This window comes from Lolium rigidum, chromosome 3 (assembly GCF_022539505.1).
Source record: "Lolium rigidum isolate FL_2022 chromosome 3, APGP_CSIRO_Lrig_0.1, whole genome shotgun sequence".
Taxonomy (NCBI): Eukaryota; Viridiplantae; Streptophyta; class Magnoliopsida; order Poales; family Poaceae; genus Lolium; species Lolium rigidum.
Genome location: NC_061510.1, coordinates 336,570,413 through 336,593,249, shown reverse-complemented (window position 1 = coordinate 336,593,249; position 22,837 = coordinate 336,570,413). Strand labels below are relative to the sequence as shown.

The window sequence follows — 22,837 nt, the reverse complement described above, 5'->3', positions numbered from 1 at the left end:
CGGGGACGCCTGACACAACGAAAAGCGAGGCGAAGCAACGCGGGGCCGACCCGTCAGCGGCACAATAAATTTTAACCTAACCGTCGCCTACCTCGCGACGGAAGTTATTGGCGCGCAGCGACGGTGCAGTTCCCGCAGAGGCGCAGCGACGGTGCAGTTCCCGCAGAGGCGCAGCGACGCGTCTCGTCGCGCCTAGCTCTGTGTGCCGGCGTTAATGAGCGCCACCGCTCCCCCGCCTCCCTCCGGCCTATAAGAAGGGCCGCCTCTCATCGTCCCTCTCACACACAAACCCTAGCGCCTCTCTCCCCAACCCTAGCCGCCACCATCTCAACAAGAGTCGACGCCATGGCTAGGAGAGGCGGAGGCCGAGCTCGCAGTCGTGGTCGTGGTCGTGGCCGCGGCCGCGGCAGAGGTGCACGCTCGCCGTAGCCTGCCGCGCCGTCATCTTCATCGTCGGAGATGGACGTGGAGGGGCCCGTTAAGTTCGAGTTCGTCCTCGTCCTCAAGGGCGGCCCACGCGGCATCCAGAGGCTCCTTGACTCCTTCGCCGCCTACGTCGCCGGCGACGACCGCCCGGGCACGCGGCATCTGCGGGAGGCTGCGTGCGGCTACTACCGGTGGATCGTCGACGTGATCTACGACGCGCGCGGCAAGATGTACCTCCACATCGGCTGGGAGAAGTTCGCGCGCCACCACAGCCTCGAAGCAGGCTACGTCCTCCTTTTCTCCTACTTTGGCGATAGGGACATGAGCGTCAAGGCCGGGACTACCACCGCGACTGCACCGACGAGGAGGACGATTGATGAAGAGTGTTGTTTCTTCGCAGTGAATACGTGCACGGAGGTCTCTGTCTGTTCTTCCTCGGTAGAACCAACAAGGGCACCGTCTCCCGCTGGATTTTCCAGTTTGGGTGACTGGGTGTGCCCTCGAGTGTTCTTTCTTGGCAGCGAACACACGAAACCTTCGATGCACGGCCTAGTTAGGTTTAGTTTTTTTGCAATATTTTATATTTATGTCCACTATGGTTCAAACTATGTATTAGTTTGTGAAAAACCATGTTCCTAATTATGTCTTCGTGTAAACCACGTTTCCAATTATGTATTAGTTTGTGGAAATTGAAATAAAAATACCAAAAAAAATATTTTTAATGTTTGGGGACGGCGTTTGGGGGACGCGGCTGGGGAGCGACGTCCCCCCAGACGCTCAATCCGACGGGATTTGGGGGACGCACCTCTCTCCCTGAACATTGGGCCTTGTTGTAGGGTGGGACCCAATTCTAGCGAGTAAAGAGACTCAGATCAGAGTAACAAAAGTTCGAGCAAACAGAACAAATGGACGGCACATATCGTTCAAGGTAGAGATCAAACGGTTGAAAATAGCTACTGCTAGATGGCCTCTGTATGCTGGGTATTCACGACGCTAGTAATAATAAGATTTTCTAAAAAGGAAAGTGATTCACACAAAAAAAGAAAGGTTGAAGCTATCACTTGTTAACTGCAAAAAAGAAAGTATTTTCCAAAATAAACGTGCATCGGACCGTTTTGTTACCTTGGAAGGACACGTTTCGTAAGTTCTATGATCGGTTAGTTTATTTTGCAACATGTGTGACTTTTTTTTTTTTGAAAATCATACTTATATTAAGCAAGCAAGCCGCCTCATTAAAAACCTTCCAGTCCCCTTTGGTACCCTGGTAAGAAAAAGAGTGCGTCTGAAACTTGCTGCTTTGAGTTCAAATATTCGGTACAATATCTAGAATAGTTACATCACGAATAACATCAGCTCTAATAAAATCAGGAGGCCTATCTTCCCACATTAAACTAGTACTCGTTTCATATCCATATTTTGCTAGATTATGAGCCACCATATTTGCTTCCAATTTTTGATTTTTGTTACACATGAGAAACAAGTTCAGGGACCGCGGGTACGATTAACTCTCTTAGCAGTCAACTATTTTTGATTTTTTCCAATTTTGCCCTCAGCTGAGTCAACACTCACGGCAATCTTGTATGGCTCTCCATTTCCCATTCTCGCTGCCGCCACATATCCTCCTTGCTGCACCCTTCTTTCCCCCTGCGTAAAGAATCCACTCGATCTTCTAGCTGTGGGTGGAAAGAAGATTTTACCACTTCTTAATCTCATGGGTGTTCGCCATAAGTCTAGTAAACTGGAACATAGAGAGTTGTGACGAGTTGGACACTAAATATCTCCGTGTCAATTGTTGAGTTATTTAAGACGTACCGAGGTTATTTAGGAAAATCCATACCTTCTGATTTGAGGACATACACTGAGTGGCATCAAGGACTTAAGTTTAGCATATAAAATACGTCAAACTTAAGTTTATTTTGTATTTGTCACAATGTTAGCAACAATAACAGAATTAAACCATATACATACTATAATGCGGCAAAGACTGATAAACATATTTTGATCAGACAATAAAACCTTTGTAACGGCACTAATAACGGATGAATCACAACTTATGATTTTCCTTTAATTGGAGATCAAATGATCCAAACTAAAGAACACATACACACAGTTATTCACGAACCCGTACGGGACTTCATAGAGGCGATCAGATGGGCAACCACGAAAACCAATCTAGAGTTCCATCCTCCTCGCCGACGATGCCACCAATCCGCTCCGTCTCTGGTGGCTTTGGGGCATTGGAGGTGTGACAGTGGCCCCTCGTTAGCGGGAGGGTTTTCGTTCTTTATTTAGATTGTTTAAAGTGTCTTTTTCATGATTGTGAGGTAGCGGCTATATCCTGAAGTCAAAGTAAGGTCCTCCACCACCTTATCCTCGCTTTAGTGGTGCGTCTAGCGTCGTCGGAGGACGCATGGAGCATAGTTTTAAAAACTAGACCGGTGATCGAACCGGTGAGGTCGTCTGTTCAGGTTTTTACCGGTCGGTCCACTGGTTCACCGGTTCACTGTCTAGTTTTTAAAGCACAAAGTAATATTATTTTGCTTATAAATGTTGCGGTATAATAAATAATTATGTTTAGAAAAATTGCATACTTGTCACAAGACATAATAGCTCACATAATAACATAAAAGAGTAGTCAACAACTTGCAAAATCAAGACTGAGACTCGCATCCGCAACCTGAGAAGCACTCAGTTAGCCAAATAGCCAAGCTACGATTGCTTGATGTACGAAGTAGAGCCAAGTGGCCAACAACAAACGTTGCTAGCTTGGATGCAACGTTGGCAAGCAGCAAGCTAAAAAAACAACCAAAAGCCAAGTGATATTCGTGTATACATCAAAGCAACAAGGACTTGTTTGGTAGCGTGTGAGCCTCTTTTTTGCATAGGCTAGAAAACGAAACGGGCTGTTTGAATTCCTCTAGTTTCAGCGTTGTTGCAGGAACCAGTTTTTAAAGCATCTCTCGGCCAGGCTCCGGAGAAACGCCAAAAATAGCTATTGTTGTGGAGCCTGGCCCGTTGTCTTCAGACACCTTCACACGTGGGGAAGGGAGATGGAAACGCCGCGTCCATTCGGGACACCGGGAACACGCGCCATAATTAGTGTCACCGTCCCCTTCTCCTTCCTCCCACTCGCGTCTTCAATCTCACCCCCCCCCCCCCCCCACACACACACACACACACACACAACTGTCACATCATCAGGCAGTTACTCTACCGCCGACAAATCCGTTGCACCGTCGCAAGGAGAAGCGGTGGGACCGGAGGAGGAGACGACGGTGAGAAGCACCGCTACCTCAGTCGGAACCTGCACCGCGCTCTTCACCGACATCTCAAGTTCAGGCGTGAACTCGACCTCGTCCTCGGCCTGAAAAATGGTGGTAAGCTCCTATTCCTCTTATCTTCGTCGTCGTTGTGGGACAACAGGCCGTGCTTCACGATTTGCAACGACATGCAGATTAGATCTGCTAGGGTTTCTATTAGGATTGGGTTCAAATAGACGATTGCTTGGTGTTTGTCACGACTGCTTTTTGTTCGCGTCGATTGCTTGCTGTTCACGGTTGCGATTTCCTTAGATTTTTTAGTGTACTTTGCAATCGCGGTAGATCTATTCTAGATCGGACGAAGATTGGTCAAACTGTATGATTTTACTGTACATGCAAAGAGGGAAGGGTTTTTGTGCTAGGGTTTTGCATGTTGTGATTGTTGTGCCAAAGATTAAGCTGAGTAGCCCTAGTTTGTCCAGAGCCGAGCACAAGACGAGTTGGACGAGTTGAAGAATGAGGTTGCTATGGTCAAGAATATGTAGAGAACTCAAGTACAAGTTATGAGGTCTAAGAAACAGGAATGGGAGGCAGAAAAAAAGCCGTTTTTAGCCGAAAAGAGAAAGTTAGAGTATGACATATACGATATGGTCCTAGTGAATTTTGCAAACAAGGAAAAAGCTCGAGAAGATCAGGTTTATTTGTAATGTGAATGATGAATGTGTTGGAGATGTAGTGTAGGAGATTCTGCTAATGGTTGAGCTACGTAGAATTTGTAACGTACACTAAGTAGCATTTGTAATAACTACTATATTAAAGTGTAACAAACATCTTTTTTCTCAGAATTTTGGATTTCCTTTTTGAGTTCACAGCCTCTGACACGTGTATTTTTTACTCTGGTAGATTATTTCTGTGTAGTGTTGGGCGCTGTCTAGCAATTTTAGAAGGTTTGGAAGCACATATAGAATTCGTTTTGCCTTCTTTATGCGTTTATGCGTGTGGCTGTGGTGTTTGTATAGCCACAATCTAAAGTCTGCCGCTTAACAGTGCATAGGTCTGGAGTTAAACAATCAATTTGCCCCCGTCTCTCCCGTTTCTTCTCTCTCTCTGCTTCTCTCCATATCGCCACCAGCGCCGCCGTGCTCCCCTCACTGGCCACGTCCAGTGCGCCGTGCAGTGCCCCGCCTCCTCCTCCTGACCGTTTTCCCCGCCACCACGGTGCTCGGTCGCGCCCTTGTGTGTGCGCCCGCGAAACCCTAGCTCCGCCATGGGCTTGGTCGCAGGCACTTCTCCGGCGCCATAGCACCTCCGGCTGCTCCTCTTCGTGGAAGATGTCTTCCTCTACTTCGCGTGCATCTTCTCCTCAACCTCCCCTACCTCCTGCTCCGCTACATCGATGTCGACGCCCACCTACTAGAACCCCACATCGACCGCGTCGTCCTGTTTCAATCGCTGGGTAGAAGAGGTCTATCTGGACTCGACCGTTCGGCTCAGTTGTTGGGGCAGCTGGTTCGGGAGGGAGTTGGGGTGGTGGTGCCGTCGTCTGCATGGAGGCGGGACAACGAGCAAGGAGCAGCGAGGAGGTGACGCCGGCGTGGGTCCGGGGTGAGCACCGTCATAGTATTCCACGCCCCCCTGGGGTTGAAATCAATTTTGGGGGCCAGGATTTGCTGCCTTCGACACATCTGGCGGGACGATGGAGGAGCTCAACGCCTTCCTTCCCTCCCTAGGTTTCTACTAATCTTGTTTGAATCTTGTGAGTCCAATCTTATATTGGTTTTGAAACTAAGGGTAGATTTGCTTTGCTATGTTGTTTTTTGCTTATTCTTGATATCTAGAATGAGTAGTTGCGAGCCATTGACCGCGCTGTTATAGAATCAACCGGATACGGAGTACTATATTCAATTTTGTACCAGATTTTCCATTCTCAATTTTTTTTTCGAGAGAGCTATCTACCCGTAAATACATGCCATAATGAACATGGAAATAAAATAGAAGAAGCCATTAGTCCTGTTGTATGTTGGTATTATGCACACTCTAATTAATTATATGTCAATTGTCTGTCCATTCTTAGTGCTTTTTGGTCACATTTTACCATTTGAAATCCCTGCGCCTAGATCTGTATGAAAACTTGTATGACAACTGATTTATATTTGTTTTCATTCATATTTGCATATCTAGCTTTCACAAACGTTCAAATGATGTTTTTTCAGCTTTTACCGGGGTGTATCGGACGAGCTGATAGGGCTGGTGCTCCCTCTCAATGGTCCTTGTGGTGAGCCCTCTTTCTTCATATAGGACATGTCAACGACCAGCACTCGATCAAGTTGGGTCTGCCCAGCGTTTTACAGCTCATTCATCTGTCAACATTGGGTGGTCTTTTCATGTTTGATAGGGAATGCAATTGTCAGAGAAGATGATCAAAGGGACCAAGGTAAATGTGGCATCGTGAGTACCAATCCAGCAGATCAATGAGTCTATTTGGCTGAACTTGCAGATGTGCCTTCCAAGCACGGGAGATATAATTGCAAGTTGATCTCAAATCTAGGTACTATATATTTCCAATCCAACAAAAAGTCTCTCAACATGATCCCTTCCCTATCCAACCTTTTAATCTCCTTGGGTTCCAAATTCTGACCATGATGCTATCTATATGATGGTTGATGACCCGATGCAGTGGAGGAAGTACACCGGTAGTACTTTAAGGCAGATGGACAGACGACGGACTGGTGGTGTGGCGTTTTACCTCACCAACACTGTTGAGTTCGTCCCAGATGAGCCACGTCCAACTCCGGAGGCCAGCAACCCCTGTTTGATTTCCAGCCGGCTGAACACATGACGAGCTAGAGTAAATTATTTTGATCTGTAGTGATAAATAAAGAAGAAAGTAGTAATGTACATGCCTATCCGTAAGACTTCTCTACACCGTATTATGTGTTGTAGGTAGAAGAGGAAATCCACCTGTGGTGGTCTGCATCGTCATTAGCAGCAACATGGGGGGATGCTACATCAATAATTCGAACACTGGCAAACCAGTTCACTATGATGTAAGTTTCGTCTTCTATGTGAATTTCCTTTTTGTATAATACATCTGAAGCTTAGTTTTCATACTTTCTTCCTTTCCATCCCATGCTTGCCAAAGGAATTAGTTGTTTTTTTATGTAGAGGATTTTTCATAGGAACATCATAGTAGGAGCCGCTCCTTCTGCTTTAACATCACAATAAGAATATCTAAAGTATTTTGCATGCCCTATACTAAACAACCATTTAGGCCAATTCAGTGGCAAGATTTGTAAGCACTTATTATGTGATATAACATCACATTTCTGTGTCTTTCCTCTTTTGGTACAATCTGGCCGTTCATGTGAAGGATAAATTCATAATTTCTATGTTGGTTTCTTTGTCCTCCTTCCATGATTCTCCAGAACTTTGAAGCTAGCACTTGGACATTAAGGAAAACTAGAGATGACATAGAGAACGGAAGAGAATTCACTGCTGGCTGATTGATTATAAATAGAGGTATGTTACAGTCATAATCATGGAATTAGATCATGCATGTGTTTCTTCTGTTAGTTTCAGAAAATCATTTTGATTTTGGGACATTTAGTTTTCTCGATGTTTGATTTAAAAAGTTATGCCATTAGGACTCTATGTCAATGCATCCCCCCATCTATATTACTATTTTGTACTCATGCGAATAATTAGGCTTCAGCTTATTCACCTTAATTATTTATTGCATGTCCCAGCTTAGCATTTATAGTTATCTACTATTTTATTTGCAGCCATGGAGTTGAGAAATTATTAGACATCTATAATATTATATGGTTCATTGGGTTACTATCTAAGTATGATGCCAGCGCGCTGTTGTTTCAGCATTGTATACTGTAATGATATGTTTTGTGAAGCAATCAACTATGCCTGGTCACTTGACGAATCTATGGTTTCTTATGTGGCTTTGTCTGATAATATAATGTTCGGTGCATTTCTGATAGATTAACATCTCACTGTGAATTCCAAAATAAGGTTCATATTTACAATGATTGCAACTTCAAAGAAAACTTTGTAGTAGGGCCTGTTTGAAACACAGGATTTTCACTGAGCATGACCATGCTATTGGTTCCGATCAAACATCTCCTCCATATGTCCTCATACTATGAGACCTTCGTTTATGCTTCTTCAATTCCGCACAAGCTAATGATTCAAATATGGCACTATGGAAGACAAGGTGTTGTCTTCAAGCTTAGCCGTGTGTGCAATATTTCTTGCACACTAGATTTAGTTTGGGGACAGTCATTTTGCTTGCCGTGTGACCCAATGCATGATACCTCTTTTGGTTTTTCTTCCGTGTTGGTCAATTATTCAAATATGGCATTATGGAAGGCAAGGTGTTGCCCTTAAACTTAGTCGTGTGTGCAACATTCTTTGCACACTAGACTTAGTTTGGAAACAGTCCCTTTGCCGGCCTGCCGTATGACCCAATGTATAAGGTCTCTTTTGGTTTTTCTTCCGCGTTGACCGATGATTCAAATATGGTACTGTGGAAGGCAAGGTGGTGGTCTCAAACTTAGTCGTGTGTGCCACATTCCTTGCACACTACACTTAGTTTGTGGCCACTCCCTTTGCCTACCGTGTGACCCAATAGGCCTCTTTTGGTTTGTCTTCCGCGTTGGCCAATGATTCAAGTATGGCACCATGGAAGGCAAGGTGCTGCCCTCAAACTTAGTCGTGTGTGCCACATTCCTTGCACACTAGAATTAGTTTGGGGACAATTCCTTGAGCTGCCGTGTGACCCAATTAATGTATGAGGCTTCGCTAATGTTTTTGATGTTCTTGTTCATCTAGTTGTGAGCAGCCACCTCTAATGGCATGTGTTCTTTGTGCAGAGTGAGAAGATTTAGCTTGGGGCACCTACGGAGGTTCCCAACGAGGGACCGTCCAAGAAACATCGAGGAAGGAAGGCTAACGTCGGCCACTTCCATGACGACGAGGGCTGGACCACTTCCTCTGAATCATCTTCAAGCCCACCCTCAGAAAGCTCCCAATCCCTACCAACTTCATCAAGTGGTTCGGATCCATCCCTTCAAACATCGTCGTCCGCAGCAACACTAGTTGCAGCTAGAGGATGACTACGAGGAAAGGAGGTGATGACGCATTCATCGACCAGGGGTGGGCATCCTTCACCATCGCCCATTAGCTCAAGATAGGCCAGTTCCTCACCTTCAAGAAGATGTCCTCTTTTGAGTACAGTCTGGTCATCTTCGACCACACCTGCACTGAGGTGATGACCAGGTGCTCGGACCATGGCGATGCCACTAGGTGTGTCGTCTTCAAAGAAGAAGCCTGAAGCTCTACAGGTATTGTGTCGCTGCTGGTATTCTGTCTCTACTATCCAATGGTGTCGTGTCTGAACTACTGAACTATGGTTTGTGAACAAGTGTCATGGAGTGTCGAGTAGACTGAACCTATTTCGTAGCGCCTATGATCTTTCAAGTCTAATCTTGCATTGTGTGCTTGCTTGTGCGCTATTGATCACGGGTAACCAGAGCCTGATTTTGCGTTCTAACTAAACATCATCATTCATGTTTTGGGCTGCTAATTGGCGTTAAAACCGACCTATCAAGGCAGAGCCCAAATCTCCACAGTGCCAAAAAAAACTCCTCACGACCTACCAAACGACATGTCATTTCTGGCCCGTGACCCGTCTGAAGCGCAGGGGAGTTTTTCTCCCTAATGCAATGGTGCACGAATTCAGCCCAGGCTACCAAACGGACCCCAGAGCTACCAAAACAGCCATGAAGCAAGTGGCAGCCGACGCCATTAGCTTGCATCCAATTATACTGTGTATAATATAATGTACAAAAAAAAACTTGTCTCTACTATCCGCTGCGCACATGCTCGTGAGGTACACCGCACGTGCACATAAATTTTTACAAAGCTAAGATACTGAACCGGGTCAGGCCGGAGATCCGGTTTAGAACGTGAAACTGGTTCAACCGCTGTTTACCCTAGTTTATTCTGGCTCGGCTGCGTAGATGGTCCAGTGCGGTTGAAAAACCAGCTGAGGCTCTGGTTCTGCTTTTCCCGGTTGAACCACCGGTCCCGTCCGGTTTTTCATTACATTTTCCATCTACCAACTCGTATCATTATATTTTCCATCTACCAACTCTAACTTATTTCCATGTATGTTAAATATATCCCTTGTCTTGGAATTCCTTGTCATCCTATATACACTGTACCTCTATTGTTACTGACCCATGTCTTCCTTTCACAAAAGTTTTTGTGTTAGCCAATTAGCCTGACGCGGGAGTAAGGTTCTGAACATCCACGGTCATAATTAAGCTACTCACGTCACGGGCCCTTGTTCTTCTTTCCTTCCTATGGTTGAAGTTTCCTCAGTGGTTTAGATAATGATCTATACGATAGGGGAAGTTCAACAAAAACGCCCCCTGGTGCCTCGGAATGAGTTGTATCAGAAAGAAATTATCAGGTTAGTTGCATCTCGTCAGTTACGGTCAGAGATCAGCGGCAAAGTGTTTTCTAGGGGGAGCAATGATCCTTTCTCTATCACTTTGTTGCTGATCGGCAGTAAATTCTACCGATCCAGTGACATGAGAATTGGGCAGAGCTACGAGGAGGTAGGGTCATTGACGAGGAGCGGTGAGTGACCATGTGACTTCGCCAGAGAAGTTATGTGGCAAGACGACATTGACGACGCCCAAGTCGACGTTGTAGCGATGACAGAGGCGGAGACAAGGGAATGCAAAGCTTTTCCGGAGAGGTTAGGACAGGGGGTAAGGGTTTGACTGGGTGCTTATTGGCCTAGATAAGTTTGATGCTTGCGAGACAAAAGGAGAGCCACCAAACGGAGAGGACAATGGAGGTAGGGAAGGTAGGCGAATTTAGTCTTTTTTAGGTAACCGTACAGTTATCTATACTAATCTATCCCACTAATTTAGAGTAATCCATAGCACATCTTGTTTTCTCATTTATCTTCTTAGCCTGGGACTTGGGGAAACTTTGAACCAGGTTAAGACCACGGAAACTGTGTATAATACTCCAGGCTACTCAGATATTTCATTTATTTTTTGTCTTGTGTGGGGCGCCATATGAGGTATAGCCCTAGAGGTTATACAGTGTCTTCCGCGTCCTCTACACCTATTGCTTTATAAAGGAAGCAGCTCGCATTCAACACGATCCTCCTCATGTCAACCTCTACTTTTGTTTTGAGACATCGTCTAACCCTACTATTTCCCAGGGAAATTGGTCATATTTACTAATTCTAGAATCATGGGTAGCAACAGCAGAGGCGATTGGAGCTCATGTAATGATATACAGATGTACATGCACCGCTGCCTCCGTTAATGTTACTTGTTGCTCAGCCGCTAGAGCTTCCACAGCAGTGCCAGTATCCCACTCCGGTTTCCAGGTCAGAAACCTCAAGGGACCTCGGTGATCCTCTTCCGGGGAAACCTTTCAAGTCAGCCCTTGGCCTGATCTGGCTACCTCTCAGATTCCAAACAATGTTAGTAAGGGCCAAGTTCAGGCACCATTTGTCATCAGGGGTTGATATTTTGCGTAATCAATCCCATTCAACCTAACACAGCATAAGACCTGCTCAGGTAATTCTTCCGGTTTATTTCCCTGCAGCATAAGAAGCAAGCACATTAACTTAACTACCTTGCATGGCAAATTAGGTGATCACAGTTGCTAACTGAAGAAAATTTATGACTGACATACCTGAATGGTTAGCCCAACATCGAGCATGCATATTTTTAGCCTGTCAAGAAATGTTTCAAACCCTTTCCTTGAGATGTAGCCAAATCTATGCATATCAATGTCAACCTCAAAGTAATTGTCACCCTGCACAGAAACATAAGATGCTCTAAACACTCCTTGAACAGGACTACAGCATTTTATAACATTGCATTTAATGCTCACTAGCTAAGTAGTATATATACTACTCCCTCCGATCCATATAATTGTCAGGCCTTTAGTTAAAAGTTGAACTAAACCCCGATACTTATTATGGATCGGAGGGAGTACAAAAATACAATAATTTCTGAAATCACAACTAACCAGGAAAAACTGATGCTGGGGTCTAGAAAGCACAGGCTTCTCGTTGTACGCATGCATTAGCTTCCTCTCCGCGGCACTCAAAGGAAGGTCCTCCAGATTAGCCACCCGTCCAAGTATCTTCAGCCGTTCTCGAAATGGTATAGTTGTTTCCATTGGAAATGTTTTTATCTTTTCTACATCATCATCAACCAACCTCTGTTTGGGAAATTAAACGCAAAATGTTACAATGTTGTTGACTTCTAAAAAATATTTAGTACAAGAACTAACTACAGATTGTAATCCATGAGTGCTTTTAGTTGCAAAGGTGTCTGTCAACTATGTAAAAGGTATGACAAACCAAGTACTCCATACTACATTTTGAAACTGAGGTAATAGCCTTTTTACAAAAGGTTAGTGAAACTGTGAAAGAGATATGAGACCATCAAAATCTTACTCTAATATTCTCGATGAATAAGGGTGGGAGCTCCTTTGAGTAACCTTCAGAAAGTCTAAAATACAAAACAAAGCTCATCCCTTCCCCATCAGTTTCGTTCTGAAAGAGTGAAGCAGGATACAGTGGAACCTGATAAAAATGCATAAAAATGTCATTGACAAATCACTGATCAAAGATTAACAAGAGAAAATAATGTTTGCAAGAAAAAAAAAACACTAGCCAATCAAAATATTAAAATTTATTTTATCTTAGTTACACAAGTGACAATTCTTCCAAAACTACTGGAATCTAATTCAGGCAAAATATTCTCCTTAAACATGGTTCATCAGGTGCTTTAGCATGCCTCTTCATTTAGTGTTCTTATGAACAATAGTGATAGCAGACTGGTGACTAGGAGCACTGGCGTCACAACAATGGCGTTATCTTGAAAGCATGTGTGGTGAACACATTGTCTCAGCTAGTAATAATCCAGGGGTCGCATAAGCAACTGGTAGGATGGTAAAGTGCCCACTAACCAGGTTCAGTCCACTTCAACTTGGAACATGGCACCTACTTTTCTAGTTAATTAAATTGGTACCTAGCTGCTCATAGGTATACATCATATTTACAAGAAATTGGTCATCATCACATAAATACATAGCACATTACAGACCAGTAAAAAAAAGAATTATTTCATCTTGAATGCTACCATTTTATTATTTAAAATTGCACATCGTACTAAAAGGATAATAACAGCTAAATTCAATAATGGCTCAAAGCATATACCATATAGGCACGCAGTTACATCTTCACAAACTTCTACCTAAACAAACAAGACTCATGTATAATAATTCGACAAAGTGAGCATCACTAGAAAGGGATTGCATGAATAATCTTCACTATGAACCAGCATATCAACACTGTTTTAACCAGCATATTAGCTCTGTTTCTCAACTCTTAACACATTTTTTAGTAAATACACAACTGTTTGACAAAATCTAACACACCTGCACATTGACCACCAAAAGAGGTGGGAGTTTGCTGGAGATTTGAACGTCAGGAAGTTTGACAAATCGAGATATATGGTTGAGTTTTTGCGGCGACAAGTATACATCAACCCCAAATGGATAGTATGCTGCACAGTTTTGAGCAAACTCTTTCTTCTTATCCCTGAAGAAGTTCAATTGAACCGAATATCAGTTGCTTTCCAAGAGAATCCAACCTTCCCAAATAAATGGGCACTGTAGAAATGGACAAGGAGCTAGTGTGTACAAAAATAAATAAGTGAATGATGTTTACCTAAGATAGTTAGATCCTCGGACTCGAAATGTACCAGGCTCAATATGAGACCAGCTATTCAGCACTTTCTTTTCCAGCAAACATAACTGTACTTGAGAACCTGCTAGAGGCCTTTCAAGGAAATCCTTTGTAGACACTGAACAAAATACAAAATGTTGCTTTAGTAATTTTTATGAAGAAAAATGTTCAGGGTTGCCATATTCCGTGCAAAGCAAACATGTTCAAAAAAATAGAGGCACACTAACGTGTGGATGTTAATAGATAAAACAGAAATTTGGTTGCCTAGATCAATGATGACTCTTAAACCATTGTTATGGCTCAACACAATAGGCAGACACTATAGCAGCATTGCATATGAAGACTCAAGTGAATAAGCGTGAGCAATTAGGAGTCGTGTCAAAGATTAACTTAATACGATATATGTTTCGGATTTTTATTTCACAGCCATTTCCTCCACATGTCCATAGTCACAAGTAGAGAGGAGACAGATTAATCATCAAAGGTGAAATGACAAAAATAATTTACTCGAAAAGCAACAGCTGAAAATCCATAGTACAGTTAAAGTCAAGCTCAATTTATTTGATGCAAACCGGACCAATATTCATCCTCAGGAAAGTGATCTTTCACAATCTCATATTATTTCTTACTTCATAGCCAATTTTGGCATGATAATTCTCCCCAAAAAAAGTAGCAGTAGCAACCGCCAATCGGTAATGAGTAAAGGAACAGCATGCATATAAAAACTGATGATAGAGCAAATACTTGTGGTGTCTTCAAACGGAAGATGGCTGATTAAACAAAGCATTTGTGCAAAAGCACACATTGAAATAGTATCACTACCCACTAGTTGGGAGGCCTCATCTCTTGCGCTACTTTTTTTGCTTTCTCTCTTTACCTTTCTTAATCGTTTTTCATATCAGCCTATAGATTTAATACAAATAAACTGTGAAATAGATAAACGCAGGTGACTCCAAAATATTAACTCTGAACAAAGCCATGCGGAAGACTGTCGCGCGTGTGAAAGAAGCTGGTAGAGAGTGTAATTCAGCAAAAAACTATAATGACCCAACGGTGGATGACGAAATGCTTACACAGCGCGGACGACGGGTTGGCCTCCCCAGACTTCTTCTTGAACGAGAGCTTCAACGACGGCATCTTCATGGAATGGGTGGGGCTGGTCGAAAGAGCCCTCTTCTTCTCGTTGACACCGACAGCAGAGGCCATGCAGGGCAGGCAGTTGTTGGGCAGGAGACCGCAGTCGTCCAGTATCCCTCCTCCGCCACTGGGGTTGGGGCTGTCATCGCCCGAAACGCTCACCATATCGTCGTGGCTGACCGAGGACCTGCTCTCCGAGTTCCCCTTGGGCAGCTCGCTGGACCTCGGCTTCCTGTAGTGGAGGTCGGACGGGTGCGCGGCCCCGTTGAAGCTCCCGCCGTTGGCATCGTTCTCCATGCCGTTCAACGAGAAAGCATCTGCAGAGGAAACAAGAGGTTGAAGGTTCAGGAGAGTTGTACAGATCAAGCCAAGGTGGACAGAGTACAGATCAAGCCATGGTGGACAGAGTACAGATCAAGCCATGGTGGACAGAGTACAAATCAACCCATGGTGGACAGAGTACAAATCAACCCATGGGGGAGCCTAGGCTGACTGCATTGCGCGTACGTAAGTAGCATTACCGTCGTGGACGCTGTGGTAGTCGTCCTCCCCGTCTGACTCGCTGATGGCGTACGAGTCGTACCAGGCCTCCTCCATGCTCCCCGTCACTGCGAGAAGAAAGTGCCCAGAGTTACGTCAGGTGTCAATTCGGACTAGCGAGAGCGAGTACAATGCCGTGGATCGCCATTCATGGCCGCAATAAAATTCAGTGGCTAGTATAGGAGTGTTCCTAATTACGACGCGCAGTGATTATGATCGAACAGGCAGTGAAATTCAATAAGGAATAATAAATCGAAGAAAAAAAGCGCAGGATCCCCAGATGTAGTAGCAGCTTTAATTTAATCCCCGGCGCCAAGGAAGGACGCGCAATCTGGCGTCGGCGCCATGGTCCCCCGAGATCAAATCTATCTCCCGGAAGGAACGACGAGCGCAGCGCAGGCAGAAAAGCGATATGCGGAAAGCGGGTGGGCATCCCACCTACCTTGGAAGGCCGGGTTGCTGTAGGTCCGGCAATCGCCCGAGGCGGCCGAGGCGGAGGCGGGCCCGGGCGCGGCTGCGGCGGATGGCGGCGGGGCGGGGCCCTCGGCCTCCTGGATGGTCTCCATGGACGCGGCGCGGGACGGCGCCTTCCTCCGTCCCTTCCCGCGTCGGCGGCGCCGGCGCGCGCCCCCCGCCCGCGCGGCGTCGGCGGAGCGCGGCGTGTTGGGCTTCCCCACGCACGCGCTTGGGCGCGACACGCACGTGCCCATGCCCGGCGCCGCCGTCCGCCGTCCCCCGGCCTCCCGTTGGCGCGCGCGGGCGGAAGGGCGAGATCGCGGCGGGGGCGGTGGCAGGCACGGCGCGGCTGGAGGCGCCGCGTCGCGTGGGGGCGCGGTGGAGATGCGGTTGCGTGGGAGATTTTTGTTGTTATTTTTGACGGGGGGGCGTGCGCGAAGTTTGTGGTGGCCGTGGAGGAGGAGAGGTGGTGGTGGTTCTGATGGAGGAAGATGGAGGTGGCTCTGCTGTGCTGCGGTGTGCGGCGCTCTGGCCTGAACAGCGTACGTCTATGCTCGGCTTCCCACACGAGTGCGGCGGGATGGTGGGGGTCTGGGGGAGGAGAGGCGCCGCTGCCTCGGCTGGACGCGGTCTTTGGTGGTGGTGGATGGTGGGTGCGACTGTTCTCGCCTGCTTTTCTTTGTCTTTCTGGTTGGGTGGGCCCCGCGGCCTTTCTTCTGGTAGGAAGGAGTTGGGGAGGGGGACCTGTGAACCGTGTAGGTGGAGATCGGATTTGACGGCGCGCGCGACGCTGGCGTGCTGTTTGCACGGTGCCTGTCTAGGAGCTTTGCTCCGTTTTCACCGTGTTTCAACCCGTTTTCTCGTTTCACGCTTTCATTAGAGCATCCCAGCCGTTGAGGCTCCCAGGCCCGAAATTCGGCGCTATTTAGCGCCATGGATGTATTTTTTTTGTCTGAAGAGGCCCAGGGGGTTGCTAGCCTTGATGTGCGCGTGACACGGGCGAGCGTGCGACCCAGTGCACCCCACCAACGTCCGGCGGCATTGTTACGCGCTGGAGCAGGGGGGAGACAGTCGTACGCTGCGAGTTTCTGTTCGTGCCGGAGACGGAAGAACTCATTCCAGGCGTCATAGTTGTCGGAGCGGTACCGCTCCTCCGCGCGCTGCTTGTCGGTGAGGGTGACCAGCACAGCGTCGATAGCGGCGTCGAGCGCGTCGCCTCCCACCGGAAGCGGTGGGATCGGGACTCCCCTGCGCTCAGGCGCCATCCTCCGGGCACGCGGAAGTCCAGCGGCGCCGGGTAGCTCGCCATGTGCAGGAGTCCCGCCTCCCACTGGTGTAGGGAACGGTGGCCGAAGCCGTTGTTCGTCGCGCCGTGGCCCGCCATTGCTCGCTGGTGGAGGTGGATTGGGGAGAGAAGATAGGGCTGGGGAGAGGAGGGAGACGGCGGTGGTGAATGCGGCGAGACGCGGTAGTTTCCGCGATAAAAAGAGGGAGCCGCGCGTGAATCCGAGGCGACGCCGCGTGGAAGCTACGCGTCCGGCGATGTCTGACCGGCGGCAGGATTTTGAAGCGCGCGGAAGACGATTGGCCTCTGTCGCCGACAAGTCAAGGCCACAATCCGCGCGGGAAGCTTTCTCGACGTTTCCCGCGCTTTCGTTTCGTCCGGACTCCCCGAGCGCTCCCCGGGCGGCTGGGGATGACCTGGGCTCGCCAGACGGATGAAAGCCCAAATCCAGGCGAAAACGTGGTTTCGGGGGCGCGGCTGGGCCATTTTCGTCCATCCGGATGAAAAAAAAGGGGTCCCGGAGGGCTTCCCGGGAGACGGCTGGAGATGCTCTTATAGATCATGGGACATTTTCTCTACTTTTTGTTAGGCCACACAATAGGCAATACTCTTAAGATGTACACGACCAAGAGAATTACCACTAAATGCGCAGGTGCGAAACTCAGTGAAGCGCGTCAGAGCAATGGCGTCCTCGATCCAATCTGATCCAAATACATTTTTTACCATGTAGTACTGTATTTGTGACTCAATTACCCCATCGAGGAATGGAACAATTGGATAAAAGATGTCTAGACATAATCGTAGATGATGGCCTCCTATATTTATACATTTTGTCGCACCACATCGACGAGATACGCCGGTTCTATCTAACAAGAACATACAAAATGCTAAATGGGGTAAAACCATGTATAAACACTCCTAGATGTGATATTTTTTGTAAAAGTTAAACTAAATAGGATAATATGTGTCACAAATACGCAACTATAGGGTAGAAAGTGGAATTCACTCTTAGGAAAATAAACCAAACATTTTTGTTAAGCATCGGTGCTTATTTATACATAAGAGGTGCCTAGTTAAGCATTTGTCTAGTACAAAAACAGGTTTATTTTTGTAAGCACCCTCCACTGTACAAGCTCTTTGGCAGCCTTCGCACAACTTTATATAGGGAGTGGGTGTGGCCTTCACAACACTTGCAGCTCACTTATTTGGGCTCTATTTTGGCCACTAAACGGATCGTAGTGAACAAGATGGGGGTTGGATGGACGCTACAAAAAAATTATGTCTTTTTTAATTTTAGGCGATGCGGAAGGTAAAGGTGATAGCTTTAGTGGTGGAGATGTTCCTAGTATGATCCTAGGCAAGTGCAACAAGTAAAGGAACCAAACATGATAACAAGATTAAGGAGCGGGACAACCGGATGGCGCGGAAACGAGGCGAGGTTTGTTTCCCGCAGTTCCTCCCACTAAAGGGAGTACGTCTGCGTTGAGGAGGTGCTAGCTAGGCGGCCACACCACGAAGGAAGGCCTCACCTTCTTCCTCGAGAGAGCTCCACAAAGGGGCTTCCCCTTCTCCACTAAGGCACCGGTTGAGGCGGTGGTTTCTTCACAAGGTTGGGACGAGCTCCACAACACTAGGAGGCTCCCAACACCCTATGGGGCTAGCACAACTCTAAGCTAGCCTCCATAGGAGCACTTCCTCCAAGATCCCACCATAGGAACCCTATCTCCATGATCCACAAAGGACTAGCACGAATTGGTGAAATCTCTCTTGGTAGAACTATAGATCGGGGCCTCCTCCACCACTCCTCAAAATTTGGGCAAGATTGGTTGGATGGTTGGGGAGATCCTCAAGTTTTAAGCTCAGCAACAATGGAGGAGAGAGAGAGAGAAGAGATAAAAACAAGTTGGGGAAGAAGGGGCCTTTTTATAGGGGCCCCAAAATCCAACCGTTATGTGCTGTTTTCGCCTAAGTGGTACTACCGCTTTGGCAAGCGGTGGTACCGCTCTGGGTTCGAAATCCCCCACAGATCTGGCCACACGTGGACACACAGCGGTACTACCGCCTGCGGTACCGCTTGAGGTACCGCAATGGCCTCTGGCAGTTACTGGATCACGTGCGGGACCAGAGCGGTACCACAGCGGTGGTGCCGTAACTTCCGTTATGGTACCTAAGCGGTACCATAGGCGGTACTACCGCTCTCAAGCGGTACTACCGCTCAAGGTACCGTAGAGGTACCGTAAAGCTCACTGTGGGGCTTATTCTGTGCAGAACTCCAGAGCGGTACTGAGGGGCGGTACCAGTAGGGTAGCAGTAGTACCGCTACTGGTACCGGTAGTACCGCTTTGGAAGAAATAACTTTTCTTCTCTTCCTCTCCAACCATGTCACCTCGCGATACACACACAAAACCAGAAAACCTATAAGCTACGCTTCAGTCCTCCGATCATGACGTGTCCAGCTAGGTCACCGTGCACTTGCAAATCTATCAAGGACAATATTTGTACACGGTGAGATACATTCAAGTGTTGTCATCAAACACACAAAACACGGGGTTTAGACTTTGCTCTTTCAATCTCCCCCTTTTGGTGTTTGATGACAACCCAAGAATTTGCAATGGCATAAGATATTATGATGAGGTTTAAGATTTGCAAAAGCTCGATGGAGCTCCCCCTAGACATGTGCATATTAGGATATGTATTTGAATACAAATGCACACATCCTAGAGGCATAACTCCCCCTAGATTTTACAAACCATGCACATATGCAACAAGGATACTTGACATGTTCATATAGCATATGCACACTATGGAGGCAACACAAGATCATGCAAAGAGCTTTGGGTGAATTTGTCATACCTTTGCCTTGAGAATACCCAAACTCACAACAAGTGCCTCCATAGAATTGGTGTAGCCAACACAAGAGATAAGCAACGAAAACCGAAAGGCTACAACAAGAATCCCCATGCAAAAACACATCCTAATAGGCAACTTCTCCCCCTTTGGCATCGGAACACCAAAAAGGAGAATAAGCATACCAACAAGGACGGTAAGAAAATACACAACCAAGCTTGCAAAAACCAACAAGGAAAACAAAGCTTGGATGAGACTCCCAAAAACATGGAGAAAAAGAAACAAAGACAAAAGAAGAAAAACAAGAGAAAGTCAAAGAGAAACAAGAAGAACCAAAAACAAAAGAAAGTCAAAGAGGTTGGTGGCAGAAGCCACCGTGTAAGAGTATAGTAGTGTGAGGTCGCGTAGATGTAACTAGGACTCACGGCTACAACTCAACATGAAGCTCATTACTCACTTATTTGACAAATAGCATATGTTTTGGATTTCTTTATGCATTATGGGGGGAGGGATAGCTCAATAAGTTTAAACCGCACTCCCCCTATGTTCATGCGTGCTTTTCATCTAGACATATAGTTAAAGAGTGGTATGTGCGCACGACGGTCAAGCGAAGTTCGATGGATCAATGATATTTAGCTCATGCCTCAACTCAATGAAACGCTTCTCATCCAAGGACTTCGTGAAGATGTCCACCAATTGCTCCTTGGTGCCAATGAAGGATAGAACAATATCTCCGCGAGCAATGTGATCTCGAATGAAGTGGTTCCTTATCTCAATGTGCTTCGTCTTGCCATGAAGAACCGGATTGTAGGCGATCTTGATTGCGCTCTCATTGTCACACAAAAGAGGGACCTTGCTATACTCGAGTCCATAATCCCGCAAGGTTTGCCTCATCCATAAGATTTGAGCACAACTACTCGCCGCGGCAACATACTCGGCTTCCGCGGTAGAGACGGAGACACAATTTTGCTTCTTTGAGGACCAACACACCAAGGATCTTCCAAGAAAGTGACAAGCTCCGGATGTAGACTTCCTATCAACCTTGTCTCCCGCCCAATTGGAGTCGGTGAAGCCAACCAAAGAGAAGTCCGTGTCCCTTGGGTACCATAGTCCGAAGTTTGGGGTATCAACTAAATATCGAAATATCCTCTTTACCGCCATGATATGGCTTTCCTTCGGACTTGCTTGAAACCGTGCACACATACCGACGCTCAACATTATGTCCGGACGAGAAGCACAAAGGTAAAGAAGCGAACCTATCATCGAACGGTAGAGCTTGGGATCCACCGTCTTGCCGGTCTCATCAAGAGAGAGTTGACATTTGAGGTGCATCAGGGTTCTAATACCCTTGGCCTCCTTCATGTCGAAGAGCTTGAGCATGTCTTGGAGGTACTTTGCTTGATTGATGAAGGTGCCTTGTCGTATTTGCTTGATCTTGAACCCGAGGAAGTACTTGAGTTCACCCATCATTGACATCTCAAACCTATTAGTCATCAACTTAGCAAACTCATCATTGAACTTTGTGTTAGTTGAGCCAAATATGATGTCATCTACATAAAGTTGGCATATGAAGAGCTCCCCATTGACCTTCTTAGTAAAAAGAGTGGGATCGATTTTCCCCACTTCGAAACCATGGTCTTCAAGCAACTCCTTTAGATGCTCATACCAAGCTCTAGGAGCTTGTTTGAGACCATATAGGGCATTTTTGAGCTTGAAAACATGGTCCGGGAAATGGGGGTCCTCGAACCCCGGGGGTTGCTTCACATATACCTCCTCATGTAAAGGACCATTAAGAAACGCACTCTTCACATCCATTTGTTGTAACTTGAAGCCATGGTGAGCGGCAAAGGCCAAAAGGATACGGATGTACTCGAGCCTTGCAACGGGTGCAAAGGTTTGACCAAAGTCCATGCCTTCAACTTGAGAATAGCCTTGCGGAACCAATCTTGCTTTGTTGCGGATGACGATGCCGTGTTCATCTTGCTTGTTCTTGAACACCCATTTGGTGCCGATAACATTGCGGCAATGATCGGGTCGCTTCATGAGAGTCCACACATCATTCCTCTTGAAGTTGTTGAGTTCATCTTGCATTGCTATCAACCAATCGGGATCTTCAAGCGCGTCATTAACCTTGAGTGGTTCCACCATAGAGACAAAGGCATGGTGCTCACAAAAGTTTGCTAGTTGCCTCCGGGTTGTCACTTTGCTCTTTAAATCCTCAATGACATTACGCAAGGAATGAGACTTGAGGCGCAAATGTCTTGTAGTAGTGTTATCACCAGAATTTGACCGAGTCAGAGCCGGGCCGCGATCAAGATGGACTTGAAGACATATACATGGAAGAAATACGTGAATCGGCCTTTTATACCAAGTTGGGCTTAATTGCCTGTGTATCTGTAATATATTAGATCGCATCTTAGTTTAGAAGTTAGAATCTTACCCGTGCACGGTTTAGTGCACGCCCACATTAGAAAGTCCGCTGGACTATAAATATGTATCTAGGGTTTATGGAATAAACAACAACCAACGTCCAACCACAAACAAATCTCGGCGCATCGCCAACTCCTTCGTCTCGAGGGTTTCTACCGGTAAGCATCATGCTGCCTAGATCGCATCTTGCGATCTAGGCAGCACAAGCTCGCCTACGTTGTTCACGCGTTGCTCGTATCGAAGCCTTTTTGATGGCGAGCAACGTAGTTATCTTAGACATGTTAGGGTTAGCATTGTTCTTCATGTTACATGCTTTCGTAGTGCAACCCTTGCATGTCTAGCCGCCCTTACGCCTATCTTAGGCGTAGGGGCGGCACCCCGCTTGATCATAGTTTAGTAGATCCGATCCGTTACGATTGCTCCTTGTTCTACAAGGATTAGTTTAATATCTGCAATAGTTAGGCCTTACGAAGGGGGAGGATCCAGCGGCACGTAGGGTGTCGTTCGTTGGCCCTAAGCGGGATGTTCGAGGATCAACCTCGTGTTGGTTTTTAGGCCTTGTTTAGGATCGGCTTACGATCACCGTGCGTGGCCGCGAGGCCCAACCTGGAGTAGGATGATCCGATTATGCGGTGAGAACCCCACATCGTC

General features: G+C 46.6%; 1 protein-coding gene across 1 annotated transcript; it reads right to left on the bottom strand.

The window, feature by feature from the left end:
* Positions 1-10,729: 10,729 nt before the first annotated feature.
* Positions 10,730-15,878, bottom strand: LOC124703918. Its single transcript, XM_047236155.1, has 9 exons — positions 15,611-15,878; positions 15,150-15,236; positions 14,565-14,945; positions 13,474-13,609; positions 13,182-13,344; positions 12,196-12,324; positions 11,763-11,957; positions 11,424-11,546; positions 10,730-11,327 (listed from the first exon to the last, which is right to left on the bottom strand). The coding sequence occupies exons 1-9, from the start codon at positions 15,876-15,878 to the stop codon at positions 11,226-11,228; spliced, it is 1,584 nt and encodes a 527-aa protein (XP_047092111.1). The 3' UTR covers positions 10,730-11,225.
* Between the last annotated feature and the right edge of the window lie 6,959 nt (positions 15,879-22,837).

What these genes read in the sequence shown, in the direction of transcription:
- LOC124703918 (XM_047236155.1), bottom strand. Translation starts at nt 15,878, where the DNA reads ATGGGCACGTGCGTGTCGCGCCCAAGCGCGTGCGTGGGGAAGCCCAAC. An exon ending in CTACCACAGCGTCCACGACG is followed by an intron (nt 14,946 to 15,149) that starts GTAATGCTACTT and finishes TTTCCTCTGCAG; the next exon opens with ATGCTTTCTCGTTGAACGGC. An exon ending in TTTTGGTGGTCAATGTGCAG is followed by an intron (nt 12,325 to 13,181) that starts GTGTGTTAGATT and finishes CATTTTTATCAG; the next exon opens with GTTCCACTGTATCCTGCTTC.